Source organism: Anas acuta, chromosome 1 (assembly GCF_963932015.1).
Source record: "Anas acuta chromosome 1, bAnaAcu1.1, whole genome shotgun sequence".
Classification (NCBI taxonomy): Eukaryota; Metazoa; Chordata; class Aves; order Anseriformes; family Anatidae; genus Anas; species Anas acuta.
Window position 1 is genome coordinate 2,481,770 of NC_088979.1, and position 17,135 is coordinate 2,498,904.

The window sequence follows — 17,135 nt, forward strand, 5'->3', positions numbered from 1 at the left end:
CGCCGGTGCTTTCGTAGTGGATCGGCTTATTGTTTAATTCAGTCTGTTAGCTGTATTACTCTGTATCCTGGTTACAACGAGACCCTTCACTTGTTTTTCTTGGTCCTCCCATGAGATGATTTCTTTGTTTACCTGAGCAGCTTGTCAGTTCTATAAGGACTCGTTGTTTTTTTTTTTTCCCCCAAATTTCTGATTTTTTTTCCACGCAGAAAATTGTAGGGCGGAGTTTGATGCACGTGTCTTTTCAAAGGTGCAGCGTGTGTACCTGCTTGGAGGCAGAAATGCAAAAAGGAGGCTGTGTTTCCTTTCTCATACAGCCATGTAAGGCTATGCAAGGATGCACATGGACACTTGGCTGCCTCATCCATCCACCTACCCACTCGTCCATCCACCCCTTCACCCACCAAATCACCCACTCATTCATCCACCCACCCCTTTATCATCCCACCCTCCACTCCATCCGTTCCTCCATCCCTCCATCCATCCCTTCACCCCTCCATCCAACCATCCATCCATCCATCCATCCCCATCCCTCCATCCATCCTCTGGCAGAAGCATGAGCCTGCTCGTGCACCCCAGTGAAACACCCATGTGCTGTTTGCACGCCTCCATGGCTCACACTGAAACCCACCCAGCCCTTTGCACGCCCAGCAGGCACAGCCTTGAGCTTTATCTACACACTACATATTTTGAATCATAAAGCCACTCCTCAGAAAAGCATTTTTCCTCCCTCCTCAGTCAATACTGCTCCCGTAGCCTCCTTCCTTACATCTCTCTCTTGATCTCTCCTGCAGTTGCTTCAGCAAGAAGGGTGGTTGGATTTTCCTTTTCCAAAGCTGTAGTGCTGGAGGAGACTTGCATGTGGTCCCTTCAGCTCCGTATCATCAGCAAATACAAGTGTCCTGCCCTTGCTTGTCCCTTCTTCTTGTCCCCACCTGCCATGCACGGGGGGCTTGTTGGCAAGGGGGCAATAAAGCATGTGTGGTCATGCCTGGCTCACATGCACGAGTTCCCAATGATCCCTGGAAGCACCTAAATACAGTGAAATTTGAAGGTGACAGGCACATGATGGCAGAATTTGGTCCTGACGGGAGTTTAACTCCTGGATTTGGGTGGGGAAAGCTTGAAACCCTCACCGTCTAACCACGTGGTGACTTTCACATTGGCACAAAGCTGGTGACACCTCCCAGCACCGTCCCTCTCCTCCCCGTGCCACTGCACGTTGCACAACCCCCTATACTGTAAGACTGGGTAAATATTGACGGGTGACTTTGCACTTTGCATTCGCCACTTGCTGAGCTTCCTTCTCCTTTCGAGGTGCACACGCAGAGCCAAGATGAAGATCGAGTTCGCTCCGCTCTCTCTGCCGCTGCAGAGAAGGCTTCAGACCGCGTCGGTGGTCCAGTGGGTCTTCAGCTTCCTGGGTCTAGGTAAGAGGCAGCTCCTTTTCCCTCTCTGAGGAACCAGAGCAGGTTTTTCCCCAAGCCAAGAAGACTGAGGGTCTGGGATTGAAGGAGAGAGGCGTTAGAGGGGCATTTAGGGAGCCTGCAGTGATTCGTAAGCCATGTTAGGGCAAGTGGCTAGCAGGAGATGCTGCACACATGCTTCTGTCTTGCAGCATGGGTGGCTCCATCTCACCAAAGCATCTCCTTTCTCCTCATCATTTTTGTCTCTTCCCACCACTGATCACAGCAGGGTGGCCCCAGGCTGTGTGTCTGTGCTTGGGTATATCTGCAGGTTTTATGCAGCCTTGTGGGGGTTTCAGCTTCTCCTGCTCCTTGGGTTTCATGTTTTCCTGGTCTAAAGTGCTTCCCCACTCAGCATTAGTCACAAGAAATGACATTAGTCATGAGAAATGACATTCCTCTGCCCGAGGGGTGGTGCGATGGAAAGAACACGGGGACTCCAATTTGCAACCCCAGTTTGTGCAGACCCTGCTGCCTGCCCCAAAAGGGCAGTTTTGGGGAAAAACCCAGGCAGATTGGAGAGGAAACACAGCAGCAGCCTGGGCCCCTGACAAACTCGCTGCTGTGTGGAGGGCATCGTTTGCTGTTGGAAATGAGAGATGTGCAGTTATGGATAGGATGGACCAGGCAATCAGAGAATCAGTAAGGTTGGAAAAGACCTCCAAAACCTCCTGGTCCAACTGTCCACCTACCACCACCATTACCTACTAAGCCATGTGCCTAAGGAAATGTGAAATGGGAGAGACAAAGCCAGCCAGGGAGGTAGTGGAGATGTGGCCGTGATGTTAAAGGATGCAGAAACATGTTCCTGTGTTCCAGCGTGGATGCAGCCAGGGCTTAAGGAGTATTAACGGTTATTTTCCAGCAAAACAACTTGCACGATAGGTTTGCCCCTCCTTGGTACCAGGAGCAGGCTGGCACTTGGCTTTTCAGTGATGGAGGTGACTGCTGGAGCCAGATGAAAGCCAAAAGATGGGCAGAAAGGAGAAATCCTCTGTGGTCAGAGGGTAACGTGGAGCTGCTTGAAATGCAGGTTTTGCCTCCTGCAGGAAAACATGGCTTGCTCCAGGTGAAGATGTGGTGCTTGGGGACACGGTTTAGTGGGTGACATTGGTAGGGGGACGGTTGGACCTGATGATCTTGGAGGGCTTTTAACCCCCAGGCACAGAGACCAGCTCCTCCTTGAGCAGGGCAGGACCACCATCTGCTCCTCTCTCACTGAGACAGAGCCATGCTTCCTTCTGCAGCCAGAAAAAGGCTCTCGAAAACACACAGCCGCCTGCTGCCAGACATTTCTGCAGCCCTTTGGCTGGAGATCGCCCTTCGGCTGCACCGCCATGGGCTGCAGTTGCCATGGCTGTGCAAATGCATCCCCACGAGCTGTGCAAATGCATCCCCACGAGGGGCTCGTTTCTCCTTCTCCGCGTCTATTTTGGATGCTGATGGTTGCTGGAAGGGGATTTCGTGGTGCAAGGATGGGTAACGCTAACCCATCACGCTATCCAGCTAACGCCAACACGCTAACCAGCCCCTGGCAGGGGCAGGAGCCCTGTGCCCGCTGTCTTTCCAGAGCCAGCACAGCACAGCAGCCTTTGAACCCTTCCAGTCGGTGAGGCTGGCTCAAAGGGCATGCAGTGCCAGCGTGAGTCAGCCCCTTGGTGGCTGAAAGTAGCCCACAGCCTCAGCTCGTCTGTGCTGAGAGCTCTGGGCTGGCACTGAGGACCACAACGAGCATCCTGCAAATCCTCCTGGCAGCTGCAGCATGAGTCTGACCTGCTCTGGGGCTGCTGCAATGCCCCAAATCTCTTTCTAAAAGCTCCTCTTTCCCATATTTGAGGCTGAATGAGCAAATTTTGGGTCCAGCAGCTCTTTGACAGGACATGGTCCCTGTGTTGACTTGGCCAAAAAAGTCTTCCATGTGCTTACAGCTTAGGGCTCATGTGGAGCCCATGGCACATATGTGTGTTGTATGTGGCATACCCATGGTTTTGGTGCAGCAGGGTTCACCTCTCTGCCAAGCCAGCAGCAGTGAATGCCCAGACCTTTTCCATCCAGTTCTTTTCCACCTCTGTAGCATCTCATCTCCCTTTGGAGATGCATCCTGAAACCTCTGCACCCCTCTGCTCAGCAGATAAACCCTGCAGAGCATCCTCCTCTGGTTTTTGGTTCCCTTTGGAGAGGGACTTGCAGCTCACATTAAATCTACTTAACCCAGGATGCCCACCACCAAACACTTCATTTTTCCTTCAGGAAGCCCCTTTATTTGAGGGAAACCTCAGTAAAGTGCCCGGCCTGCAAGGGGAGCCAAGAAAGCCATCAGGTCCATGTGGATGTGCCTTCTCTTTGCTGCCTCCCCTCTGGCCATGGAGATGCAAGGTGCTAGGTCCTGGAGAACAAAATACCCACACACCTCACCATGGACAAGGGCAGAGGAACCTCCTGGCGCCTGGCCTGAATGGAAAATGTGAGGTTTAGGGTTTGTATGGTGCTCTCCTTGCCAAGGGCCCTTTGGCATTAGGTTGAAGGGGCGTCTCCTTGCTCTCCATGGCAGTGCAGATAGGGATGGAGACAGTCTCAGCCCAGCCTGGGATTATCTGGCCGTTTCCAGATAACCAAACCGATGTGATTGCAAGGACACGGTGCCCTCAGCCCCGTGATGATGCCTTCCTCGAAAGTCTCATAAAGACATAAGCCATGTGGCCTGAAAGGTTGGAGCTTGGGGCTGGGAAACAAGGGGGCTATGGGGCAGAGAGGTGGGTATTGTAGGGATGCTATGGCTGAATACTATAAATAATATTCCCCTCCCTTCCCCTTAAAAAAAAAATTGTAAAGGCGATGTTATAACCACATCCCACTGCTATGTGTGTGCCTGATGCACCTGCAGTCCCCATCCTTGCTGGATTTGCAGCACCTGATGGGGCTCAAAGACTGGTTTCAAATGACCCGGGGACTTGCAGGTTTCTCCCCATCCCCATCACCATGCAGGCTGCCATCGCTTCCAGAAGCTTTCCTGAGACCTGACGGCCCTTTTTGGATGGCTGCGTGGGCACGGCGGGTGCTATGTCGGCTGCAGTTTGGCCCCAGAAGGGAGATATCTGCTGAGGTTCCCTGGCCCAGGGCCTAATGCCGTGTTCGTTATATCCTTTAAAGTGTACGCCTGGCAGGGAGCCCAGAAAATGACAGTTGTTTGTGGGAAAGCAGATGCCAAGGAAAATACGGCTGTCATCTGAGCAGCTCTGAAGTGGCTGCTGGTCGAGGGAAGGGCAGGCGAGAAACCCGTGGATTTCCTCATCTTCCTTGAATCAGGAAAGCCTGGGGATTTGCAGGAACAGAAATAAATCTCAGTCCTGCAGCACGATCCTTATCTCTAGCCCTTAACTCAAATGGTTGCAGGATTTGGCCCTTTCTCCCGTGGGATGTTATTTTTCAGTGCCTTGTGGATCGGGGATGCTCTGCTCATGTTGGAGAGTTCGAGGAGAGGACACACGGGTGTCTGTTAGCAAGTCGGGTCCGTGCTGGCACAGGAATGGGTGCCTCTCTTGCAGCAAGCAGAACGCCATCAGATTTTACAAGCACTTAATATTGAGTGAAGGTCACCGTGTGCAAATCCCGCCCTGCCAAAAAACGTTGCATCACAGATGAACCGAGGGAGAAATTAATTACTATATGCTGCAAGATAAAGCTGAACTTGGACGATAAGTGCCTGGAGCTGGACCGCAGCCACTCCTCCACCGTGCAGGGCATACCTTGAGCTTTGCACGGCGTGATAAAAGGAGAATCAGGCATTGCACAGCTTTGCAGCAGATGTGATGACCTGGCTGGTAGGTGCAGCACAGCCTGCGACCTCCCCGAGCAGCGCTTGTGCGTCGTCTGGACCTTGGAGCTTCCTTTTATGTTGGATGCTGTTTTCCTTGAGAGTTATCAAGATTGTGGTTGTGACTTTTCAAAGGAGTGGCACCAGCAGCAGCAGTTTGTCCCGACCTGGACCTTTGAGGATCTGTGCAGAGCTCTGCAGTGCTTCCCCGTGCTCTGCACCCAGGTGCTTGCTTTTGCCTTCCCATTCAAACACTGCTCCCTGCAGTGCTTCTGCCTGCATGAGGACATGAAAGCCCATTTCAGCTTTAAGAAGGTTTAGGATCCTGTTAGATTATTCCTTTTTTTATTATTATTATTTTTTTCCCAGTAGGAATTATCAGTACCATCATGCCAGCACTTGAAAAAAGTGGCGTTTATTTGTTCGAACACACAAAGCTCCGGGATCAGGGCGACTTACGACAAAAATAGACTGCAGACCAAATCTACTTATCCTTATCAAGATATTCTCTTCCACCGAGAACACGTGAAATGCTCCCAAAACCTGAAAGAGGTCAGGCATCAGGGACAGCATCATAGAAAAACACATTTTTTTTTAGAGAAAACTGCATTGAGGCTCATCCCTTGGTCCCTTCATAGTAAAAGCAACAAGGAATTAAAAGGAGACCTCAATATATAGCATCATATACCTATTTTCTGGTAGAACAAAACACAGAACACACCACCCACGGTGTAATCCATAAGCTGGGGAAGGCAAATACATTATTTTAGCTCAGTCTTTCCCTTCTCAGACAGCACCCTAAGGGACAGGGCCACCAAGGCTTCCAGGGGGGCACGTGAAGAGGACACAGCTCTGCTATTTCCCAAGCACTTTGTAGGGTATCTTCTTTATCCAGTGGTCACCAGTGCTTCCCAGTTTCTGTTCAGACACCCAGTGCTGGGCTCGGGTGGGATTTGATATGCCAAGCGATGCTTGTTGGCACACAGACTTTTCTTCTCTTGTTTTCCTGCCAAAACGTAGGGCGAGAGGGAGGCAGGAGGTAGAGGACAACACTGAGCACTGACTGGAAGCAACGCAGGAAGGTCTTTAATGACTTGGGAAAGTCCCAAGTCATTAATGAGTTGGGGAATGAAGTAGAGCATGCTTATAAAATCTGTGATGACACCAAGCTGAAAGGACTGAAAATCCTCTGCAGGCCAAGTTTAGGGCTTAAAGTGAGCCCAAGAAGTGGAGGAAAAGGTCCAGAATCAATAAGAAAAAAAAAAAAATCAATAAAAAGTAAACTCTTATACATGGGAAGATAAAAATGAAATAATCGTGGACAGGAATTCAAAATGAGGAAACCGTGGCTCAGGACAAAGTGGTCAGGGTTGTGCAGACAGAACACGGTGCCCTGGTTTGCTGCCATCCCAAAACGCCAGGTGCCATCTGGGGATGTTAACAGGAGCATTGGGATAAAACACAGACATTAATACGGCAGAGGTTGGAGCAAAGGAATGGAGATGGGGTCTGCAAGACCTTCTGCAGACAGAGGTCCATCAGTCTGGAGGGAAGAGGGGGAAAGAGATGGAGAAATTTGGAGAAATAGGTGGCTCTGCAAGGACTGGGGCAGATAGGAAAAATATAACAACATCTTTTTGCATCAAAGGTACCTTACAATGATAAAATAATCCAGAACTGAGCTCAGCTCAAGCTTGGGCTCCATGTGAGGGCCAAACAAACCGAGTCCCTTCAGGAGAACCATTCCTAACCGTTCCCACCTAACTCATCCCCCCGACTCACCGCTGCTTTTCTCTCTCTCCTCCCAGCACAGTGCTGCGTAGCTCTCTTCATCGGCCTCCTGTTCACACGTTTTTGGCTGCTCAGTGCCCTCTACGCCGCGTGGTGGCTCACGGACAGGGAAGCACCCAGCAGAGGAGGGAGACGGAGCCAGCTCTTACGGAACAGCATCGTCTGGAGATACATGAGGGACTACTTCCCCGTCACGGTAAGCGCTGCTGATCCCTTTGGCTTTTAGGGATTTTGGGGACCAACCTCTCAGGATCAGCCTCAGGACCTCCTTTGTGCTTGGAGGTGGCATGGGGAGGAGGTGTTTGGATGTCAGTGGTGAAGGCAGGAGGCCAAAACTGTCCTCCCAGCTCTCCAAATGACTTCATGACCCAATATCATTCCAATCACATCCTTTAATCACCTTTTATGCACCCATTTAACCTTGCTGCGGTCCAGCAGATGGGGACATCTCCCCTGGCCCATTTCCCATGATATATTGCAATTCATCTGCTCTTCTGTGCCCAGCACTTACCCAGTGGATGTAGAGACATATTTTGACCAAAGCCTTCAAGAGAAGAGGCTGGATGGGCAAAGCAGAGTTGTCCTGGGCAGTTTCACAGAGATGCCATTCCCCTGAGGGGGATTTTCTTATTTCCTGACTTACTTTAGTGCATATGACAGGATTTTGCCCTCAGTCTTTATTTAGTTTCCCCCTGGCATGACACAAATGCATGGACCACGACGAAGTCCTGCCTCCGAGCCATCACAGGTCTGTGCGTAGCTGAGCAAGGCAGCAGCATGGGCTATGCAAGGGAGAGTGTTTTCAGGGTAAATCAAGCTACGCTTTACTCTGGGAATTTAAAAGATAATTCCCTAGAGGAAACATTGCAGCCAAGTGCCAAAGTCAGCACTGTCTACAATGCTTGGACTGGACCACTGCTGCTACTGCCCTTTCTTGAAAGACACATGATAAAGCAAGCTCTGAAAGCAAGGGGGTTAATTCAGGGCAGAAATCAGGGCTGAATAACAACAACAACAACAACAAAAAAGAATAGATGGGGTCTGTCTGGATCTCTCTTACCATTTCTGAATGGATCCAATGCATACTTGTATTATATCAGCTCACTTGGGCATATCTGCCACCAAAATGATGGTGCCTAAAGTGTGTCTTTTGATGTCGTATCACCCCTTTTTGCAAGTCACAGCTCAGTAGCATACTGACCCCAGTGCTGCAGGCAAAATGTGGGCTTTGTCACCCTGTTGCACAGACGGTGTGTCCCAGCAAACATTGCTCCTTGTCATCAGAGTGGAAACACCACTTGGTTCTGGAGGAAGCACCTCCAGAATACTCCAAAATCAAATGTTGTGCCAGGAAAAGCAGAGCTTTTTGATTTCTCCTTTGTTCCACCACCCCTCATTTTAATTTTCATCCCATCCCGGTATGCCTCTTGGGGTGGTGGAGGTGAAGAAGCAATGGGCAGTGTTGGCTGTGACCGTGTCCAGTTAGTGGTACTGTGCAAACTGGGATCGCTTCTCACCAGATCGGGGTACAACTGGTAGAAATAGATGTGCTGGGCTTAACTGGACCATCACCTCTGTCCTCACTGCTGGAGATGATTTAATTTTGTGCTGGAAGCTGGCAAATGCTAGCCAGACTTCTCCAGGCCTTTGTCCAGGGCCCTTATCGGGAGCTTTTGCAGTGATTTAAGGGTTTTTGGTTAAGCCGCAAGGCCAGCCCCCCAAAAGTACATCACAGTCTCCTGAAGAGGAATGGGAACCCAAGCCAGGAGAGCTCCTGATGGGTTTTACCATAAGGGACACATAGTGCATTGCAGCATTTAATAGGAAACACCAAATGGGTTCCTGAGTAATTATTTCAAGGCTAGAATTGCTGCGAGCTATCCAGGTGGCTATATTTAATATATATTCTGTCATTTGTTTCTGGCCATAAGCCTCAGTTTGAGCAGTGTCAGACCAACGTCTCTGCCAACACATAGCTGCTACCTGAGCCCAGAGACACCTCTTCTGGCCGTGTACAACCCCTCCTGGGGCTGTCTGTCTGTCCTTCCCTCCCTGGGTGGCACAGCCAGGAGGAAAGACCAGCAGAGGGAGCATGGCTACTGGTTTTGGTTGCAGCTTACTGGTCCTGGGTGCAGACAGGCAGGGTTTCATAGGATCACAGAATAATTAGGGTTGGAGAAGCCCTCCAAGATCACCTGCTCCAACCACCCCGCTACCACCAATGTCACCACCAAGCCCTGTCCCCAAGCACCACGTCCAACCTCTCCTTGAACACCCCCAGAGATGGTTGGAGGAGCCTTTGTCCTTGCTGGTGTAGAAGTCAGAGAGGCTCTGAAAAAGCATGGTGGAAAACTTGCCTTATTTCATACCCCACCTCCCAGCTTTTTTCCCCACCTGAAAACCCCAAATGAGCTTTTTTCCTTGTGTGACCGACATCTCATTTCATACCTCTGAGCATGGGCTGATTTGCTCCTAGCAGCATGGAAATTAAGCACTGTAAAGAAACTTTATTTTTTTATTTTATTTATTTATTTATTTCCCATCCCATATACCACTTTCATAAGGACGTGAGCTTGGTCTGAGCACACCCAGCCTCACGCTCCCCCCTGCCCAAAAAAAAAACAACAAACAGCAAGAATGGGGATAAATTGGGAGCGGGATTTGGGGAACACCCAGCACCGTGGGCTGTGTTTGTGCGTAGATTGAGTTCGTTCAGCCCCGGAGGATTAGGTATTCTGGGAAGATTAAACGTGGCTCCTAATCCTCCCCAATCCCTGGTCAAGTGTCAGGGTTTGGAGGTGGGGAGGCAGCAAGAGCTGCCTGCGCCGCTCTGCCCTCTGGTATTTCAAGGAGGGGATTTAAACGCTGCTTTTACGGGATCTCGGGGCATGTTGACGGCTGCGGAAGCGAAGAGAGGTTGGGACGAGCATCTGTTTTCTGGAGATTAAGGCAGAGCGAGGTCGCACTTTGCTGCAGCAAGCGTCTGCCACGCAGGAGCCTGCAGGCTGCGAGCGCGGGCGAGGAGCACCCTCTGCCGATCCTACCCGTGCAGAAAAAAAAAAAAAAAAAAAAAAAAAAAAAAAAAAAACGCTTTGCTGCTCGGTTTTGCTCCTTGGAGCTCAGCCTATTTTAGTTAGGGGATTGGCGATAATAGGGTAAGGCAGGATCCTAATGATTTGGGGTGATTTTAAAAGGCAGGTGAGAAATAAAGTACGGAAAATCCAGGGGGGTGCCCAAGACCTTGCCCAGAAAGGTTATTTCTGCTTCATCCCCCTGTATTTCAACTCCTTTCCTTTCCTTTCCTTTCCTTTCCTTTCCTTTCCTTTCCTTTCCTTTCCTTTCCTTTCCTTTCCTTTCCTTTCCTTTCCTTTCCTTTCCTTTCCTTTCCTTTCCTTTCCTTTCCTTTCCTTTCCTTTCCTTTCCTTTCCTTTCCTTTCCTTTCCTTTTCATAACCACATGGTATGACTGCAGTACATGCTGGGCTCAGCTGGGTCTTAGAAGTGGGGGAAATATCCCAAAATGAATCTCTCCAGGCAGTCCGTGGTTGAGCAGGTATCGGTGATGCCTGCTGGGGGTTGATGGTTCCTCCAGAGAGATTTTGGATACCGTGGCTGGCCCTACCTATGCTGTGCTCAATAAACAGGCAGTAACGTGTCTGCCACTGCCAGGTCTCTGCCCAAACCTTCATCTCCATTCACACCTCTCCTTCTCCACCAGAAGGAGCATCTGTTGTCATTGTGACCCCTTTATCATGAAGAATACACCCAGTGCTAAAGTAAGAACAAATTCCTTCATCATGTGGCCAAGAAATCGCACACCTTCACCGCTTCTTCTCCCCAGCCCCAACCCCTCCAGCCAGCATAAGGCTGCTGTCACCAGCCTGCCTCCAGGTCATTGTTAACCTCCTCTGAGAAGCACCAGGGATGTGCAAAAGGGGAGGACTTAGAGAGACAAATCTCATCTCCGTGTGCTGTCATCATTGACAGCAACCCCAGCAGGCTCCCATCAGCTTTATTTGGGGCAACCTGAGATGTTCCTACTGTGTGAAGAAGGTCCCTGTGGTCTTCATGGTGCTGTTTTCCCCTCTTGAGGAGCCACAGGAGATTTCTGACCGGCTGTGGGGTTATCTAAGTGCCAGCTGGACCTGGTTATCCACAGCACCTGGCAGAGCCTCCACTTCTGCCGTTGTGCTTGGCCACTCGTTGGCTTTCTTTTTGTTGCTGTTTGCAGAAATAAAACACATCACTGGAGACTTTGCGGACCCCTAGGAGCTCTGCTTTGGGATGGTTCCATCCCTTAGCTCATTCATTCTCACAATTGCATAAACCATGACTGGGGTTATTGTGCGTTGGGGTACGTAGGAGGCGTTGCAGGGTGGGAGAGGTCCAAGCCCTCATGAACCAGGGCTTGCCAGGAACGTTCTCTGTCTTTTCCTGGGAGCAGGGTACTATGTGTAACTGGGGATCTTGTGTCGTGGCCCGTGACGTTAAATATAATTTCTGATTTTGAGTACTCTTGGCTATTCATTTGGTTTCCTTCTGTTGGTTGAGGGGAGAAGAAGGCAAACACAGAGCACAGCCAGTGACCTGCCCACCTCTCTCCTTGGTTAAATTCCTCCTTCTTTGTTCCTCCAGTGGTTTCATCCTGCAGAGACACTGGCTGCATGCCTCCTCCCATGGGAGATGCTCTTTGGAGGTGCCTGGTGGACAGCAAGGCACCTGGGCGTCTGCTTAGAGTAAAATTGAACAGAAGTTTACCCTGCTTAAAAGCAGATTAATGGGTGTAGCATCACTGAAAGTGGAGTTTGGGGTCAGGGTGGGATAGAAATACAATAGCAGCTCTGTAATATCTGCAAGCACCGTTGTTCATCACAGCCTGGCTCCTCCTAATTTCCCACTTAACCGCTTCTGGCTCCCTCCAGCCCTACAGACAAGGGGGGCTGAGGGAGGGATTTATTTTCACACCAGCTTCCTGCTTTTTTGCATTTGGAGCAAAACAGTCCAGGTGATACCCAAAAACCCCCAGCCACATCTCGAGGGATGAATTAAAACCTCCTCGTTAGACCAGTGCTGAACTCCTGTGCTGATACAGTCACTCAGAAGCCCTAATTCCAATTAGCTTAATTCCCCTCCAAAATGAATTAAAAATCCAAAACAAATACCAAACGAAGGCCACTTTAATTCCAGCTAAGAGCATCTACTGGGGATGTTAATGCGGTTTAACTAATCCAGTTTAAAATTAAGTATGCCTGAGATCCTCACCGCTACGTGGTCTCTTAACAGAGCTGCAGTTCTGCGCGTGCAGTCCCCCAACGTGGCCGAGGATGGCACGTGGGGCAGATCTCAGCACTGCTCGGCAGGAGCTGGGGGATTTGGGGCAGGGTTTCACCCACCTCTTGGACCCACGTTTGTGTAGACAGGGTAAGGGGAGGGTTTGCTACCGAGAAGTCACTGGGAGCACTGAACAATTGCAGTTATCAAAGCGTTTATCCATGAGGAAGGGTAAAGTAGACCCCATCCTTCAAATCCAAATTAAAGTTTGAGTAGGGAAGGCCGTGATAACCACAGATCTGGGATGGAGAAGGCTTTCTGCCCTGCATCCAAGCCTCCCAAACCCACCACTAAAAGCCAACAGCAGCTCTTTGCCTTGGGGCCACGGGTCATAGGCATTAGCTTGGCACCCAGCAGACAGCACCGGGATCAGGAACTGGTCTCGCCCTACTAAGAAAACTCCGTGCCAAGATCTTGTCTCCCTTAGATGTTTGCACACAAACCAGCTTGGCTGCACCCTCGAGTCCTTTGGCAATGATTAAAAGCTCAACTCACCCAGAAAGCCCGGGGCAGCAGGTACCATCCGGCGGGTGCAGAAGTGGCAGGAGCCAGGAGGAGGAGGAGAGTGCCACCCCTCTGCACCTCAACCCCAGCCCCGCAGCCCCCAGGCAGACCAGTTAAGCATTTTTGGGGCCGGAACGGACAAAATGTGGGCTGTGTGGCATCAGGTATTAACTTCCCTGGAGGAGAGGGAGCAGCCTGTTGTGTGTGACCTCTGTCAGGAGGAGGAAGGAGTGAACAAACAGAGGGACAAACCAAGTGGGAGGACTGAGTTACTGCGTTAAGGAGTTTCCAGAAGGGTGGTTTGGCGTTCAGGGGACTGACCTATGGCTTAAGGGACATTGCCCAGGTCTCTTCTCTGCGACAGGTTTCCTTTCTGACCTTGTTCAAGCTCCTTGGTTTCTCAGTAAGCTCTGGCCCAAACCAGGAGCAGATACTGTGACAAGGACGGGGACCTTCCCTCCCCTCTGGTTTACAAAGCTGGAAGAGGCAATTAAATCACCAAAGCCACTCATGCATGGGCAGTGCTGTTGCAGATACATCGACCAGATCCATCAACCCTTGAGCAACCAGGCTCCTACCCTCTTACTGCTCATGGCTTAGAGCCAGGAGCTGGATACGTGGATTAGTTTCAAGCCCCATAAATCACAGGTGATTCTAAAGGCCCAAAGCTATGGTTGGTGGGGTTACAGATTTAGTGGCATTGAGGCCACTAGGGATGCAAAGATTCACATATCAGAAGCAGATGTGCTATCCAGGAGCATTGCTAAAACAACTGGCATTGCTTTTAGCTTTGTTTGTGGCCATAAATAGCCTAATAAAATAAAATAAAAAAAAAATAATAATGTGGTAATGCAGAGAAATATGAAAAATCTGGCAGCTGAAAATAGGTATGCACTACCACAGATAAAATACATCACAGAGTGATCTCAGTGGAAAGCATCAAGAGGAAACATGAGCACCCAGAAATAGAGCTGGGAAGGAACTGCTTGGTTACATGTAGCCAAAGCAATTCCTCCTGTAAGCCTTACTTGGCTGCTGGTTTGAAAAATGGTTTTGAAAGCTACAGTGCTGTCACCCCCATAAATTGGAGCATGGCTGCAATCCCAGGACAGAGCCTCCCTCCTCTTTCTCTCTCTTCTCTTCTCTTCTCTTCTCTTCTCTTCTCTTCTCTTCTCTTCTCTTCTCTTCTCTTCTCTTCTCTTCTCTTCTCTTCTCTTCTCTTCTCTTCTCTTCTCTTCTCTCTTCTCTTCTCTTCTCTTCTCTTCTCTTCTCTTCTCTCTCTTCTCTCTCTTCTCTTCTCTTCTCTTCTCTTCTCTTCTCTTCTCTTCTCTTCTCTTCTCTTCTCTTCTCTTCTCTTCTCTTCTCTTCTCTCTCTTCTCTTCTCTTCTCTTCTCTTCTCTTCTCTCTTCTCTTCTCTTCTCTTCTCTTCTCTTCTCTTCTCTCTCTCTTCTTATCGCACAGGGATGAAAGGCAAGAGGCCAGCAATGAGGGAAACAAGCTGAAATCACTCAAAAAATGAGCACATCATGGCAGGGGCTCATCACCACAGCCCCCCTCTGCCCACCTCTACACCCAGGCACCACTGTTTGCTCACTCCCCTCATTAGCAGCAGGCACAGACGGACAGTCAACAGTGCTGTAGGACAGGTGGGAAATGGCCGTGATGTGACAAGGTTAAAAATGGACCCTCGTGACTCTCACCCATTCTGTTCCACAAAAGTGCACGCATCATTAGGTGCAACCTGCCTACAGATGGGAGCGGGGCACTCGAAGGGTTGGCGGGGAGAAGCACACCGAGCACATTTCTTTTCCTTCTTGGAAAATGGACAGGAGGAGGTTTTAAAGAAAAGAGGTTCCCAACAGCATTGAGGCCAGCTGAAAGCAGCATGGGCTTTGGGCACCCAGATCAGGTAGGAGGTGTAGATCATCAAGTTGGGCTAGGTGATCGTTGAAGACCCCTTCCAACCCCAGTCTATGAGTCTGTGATTAAAGAACTGTGCCACTGGACCAGTCATTTTGGGCCACAGGGTGGGGGAAAATACGAAAACAGGCAACAAAATACATCGTAGGGAAAAAAAAATTGGAGTTTTTCAGTTGACCTTTCCCTGGCACAGTGGGTGCCAGGGCCCCCCCAAGAGCCCCGCTGCCAGCTCTCCATAGCCAATGCTCCATCCCCAAGGTGATGGCACTAACCCATGGCCCATCCCTGTGCCCAGCTGGTGAAGACGGCAGAGCTGGACCCCAGGCAGAACTACCTGATGGGATTCCACCCCCACGGGGTGCTGGCCGTGGGAGCCTTTCTCAATTTCTGCACGGAGGCATCGGGGTTTTCCACGCTCTTCCCAGGCATCACCCCACACCTGATGATGCTCTCCTTGTGGTTTCGTGTCCCCTTCTTCAGGGACTACCTGATGGCTGGAGGTAAGCACAACAGCAGAAGGATAAGTGGGTGAATTGGGTGATTTTGGGGGAAAGAAGGGTGAAAGCACCAGGGAGGCTTGAGATGATCAAGGGGAGCATTTGTCTCTATCTGTGGCCAACCTGATCCCATCCATGGATATGGGCGCTGGAGGTGGCACCCAAAGCCTCTCTGAAGTTAAATAGCTAGTTTTCTGTTTACCAAACAGAAAGCTATGTTTTATGTTTTTTATGTTTTCTGTTTAACCAAAACAACATTGTTTTGCTGGTTCTGAATGACAGATTTCTGATTTTTGTAAGCACATAACATCAGGGGGGGCAAAACCGCACCAAATGTCACTTTTAAATAGCAACAGGCACTGAAATTCCTGTGTTTTAAGCCAACATTTCACTGACTCTGGAAGGATTCAGGGTGGGACATGGTTTAATCTGACAACAAGCTGAAACAGATTTTCCCTGCAGCTAGTTTTCAGTTTACTTTTTTCCTATGTTTTTTTCCCTGTTTCTCACTTGTAGGCCAGACAGCAAAGGGATAATCACGTATTAACAGGGCAGAGCCATGCATGAATCCAGCACTGCTCTGGGGAGCTGGGCTGAGATTTACTGGAGCGTAGGAAAACTGTGTAAATAAATACTGAGCACCTCTCCGGAGCTGGATAATGGGGAAAAATGGGAGGAAAACACAGTTAGCCAGGTTGTTATTTTTTTCTTCCTTTCTACCTCCCAGGCCTTGTGTCCTCCGACAAGGAGAGTGCATCCCACGTGCTGCAGAAGCCAGGTGGGGGGAACCTGCTGACCATCATCGTTGGTGGGGCTCAGGAGGCTCTGGATGCCCGCCCGGGATCCTACACCTTGCTGCTGAAGAATAGGAAGGGATTTGTCCGTGTGGCCATCGAGAACGGGTGATGCAAGGGATGGGGTCAAGGGGGTGCTTGGGGAGGGATGCTCTGGGCTGTGGGTGGTCACTGGGATGTTCCTGGTGAGTTGAGCGGGTGGTGAAGGGTTTTGGGGATAGGTTTTGTTAATCTTCATGACCACATGTTGGGTTTGTCTCCCCACAGCACCCCGCTGGTCCCCACCTTTTCATTCGGGGAGAACGACCTCTTTGAGCAAGTGAGCAACCCCAAGGGCTCCTGGCTGCGGCGGCTCCAGCACCGGCTCCAGCAGGTGATGGGTGTCTCCCTTCCCCTCTTCCACGCAAGAGGCATCTTCCAGTACAGCTTCGGGCTGATGCCCTACCGCCGGCCCATCTACACCGTTGGTAAGTCCCTCCCCAGCACAAGGTTGGCCAAAGAGGGGATCAGGGATTTATTTTGGGCTGGAACACCATGCCAGAGAGCACAAGATGCCATGGGCTAGCAATCTGTTGAGCATCTCCAACTGCTCACCCATCTTGGCTTTCCAGACTAGACATAGCTTTTTATAAAAAGCTGGTTTTGGGACAAGGTTTCCCTAAGATAGCAAAATTCCCCAGCAAAAGATGCAAAGAAAATCTTAAAAATGTAATAGGGGGAAGAGTGCCTGAGCCTGTGGGCAGCTCTGGAGGCTGTGATATGATGAGTTCAGCGGAATGTGGTGTTGGAGCATCTTCAGAGCAAATGAGATAGCCCAGAGAAAGAATAACACGTGGGTCCCTACATACACTGCTCTGGGACCCAGGCTTCATCTTGCTGCACAACCCAGCCCATCTGAACTGCAATGAGAAAGTCTCAGAGCAAACATTTTGCCAACCCCAGCCCCAGCACACCTTTTGGGTGTGAACCCCAGTGGTAGAGTTGGGTTGAACTTCCTCCAGGCCGATTCCAGAAGCACA

The 17,135-nt window shown here is 50.2% G+C and overlaps 1 protein-coding gene across 2 annotated transcripts in view; it reads left to right on the forward strand.

The window, feature by feature from the left end:
* Positions 1 to 1,231: 1,231 nt before the first annotated feature.
* MOGAT2 (monoacylglycerol O-acyltransferase 2) overlaps positions 1,232 to 17,135 on the forward strand; it is a 20,708-nt gene continuing 4,804 nt past the window's right edge. Inside the window, exons 1-5 of one of the 2 annotated variants that reach the window (XM_068692153.1) lie at positions 1,236 to 1,430; positions 7,089 to 7,267; positions 15,121 to 15,325; positions 16,050 to 16,224; positions 16,384 to 16,583. In XM_068692153.1, coding sequence (XP_068548254.1) covers positions 1,337 to 1,430; positions 7,089 to 7,267; positions 15,121 to 15,325; positions 16,050 to 16,224; positions 16,384 to 16,583 — 853 coding nt within the window. In that variant the 5' untranslated portion in view covers positions 1,236 to 1,336. Of the gene's footprint in view, positions 1,431 to 7,088; positions 7,268 to 15,120; positions 15,326 to 16,049; positions 16,225 to 16,383; positions 16,584 to 17,135 lie in introns of both variants that reach the window. The other variant, XM_068692216.1, reaches the window with a different exon arrangement.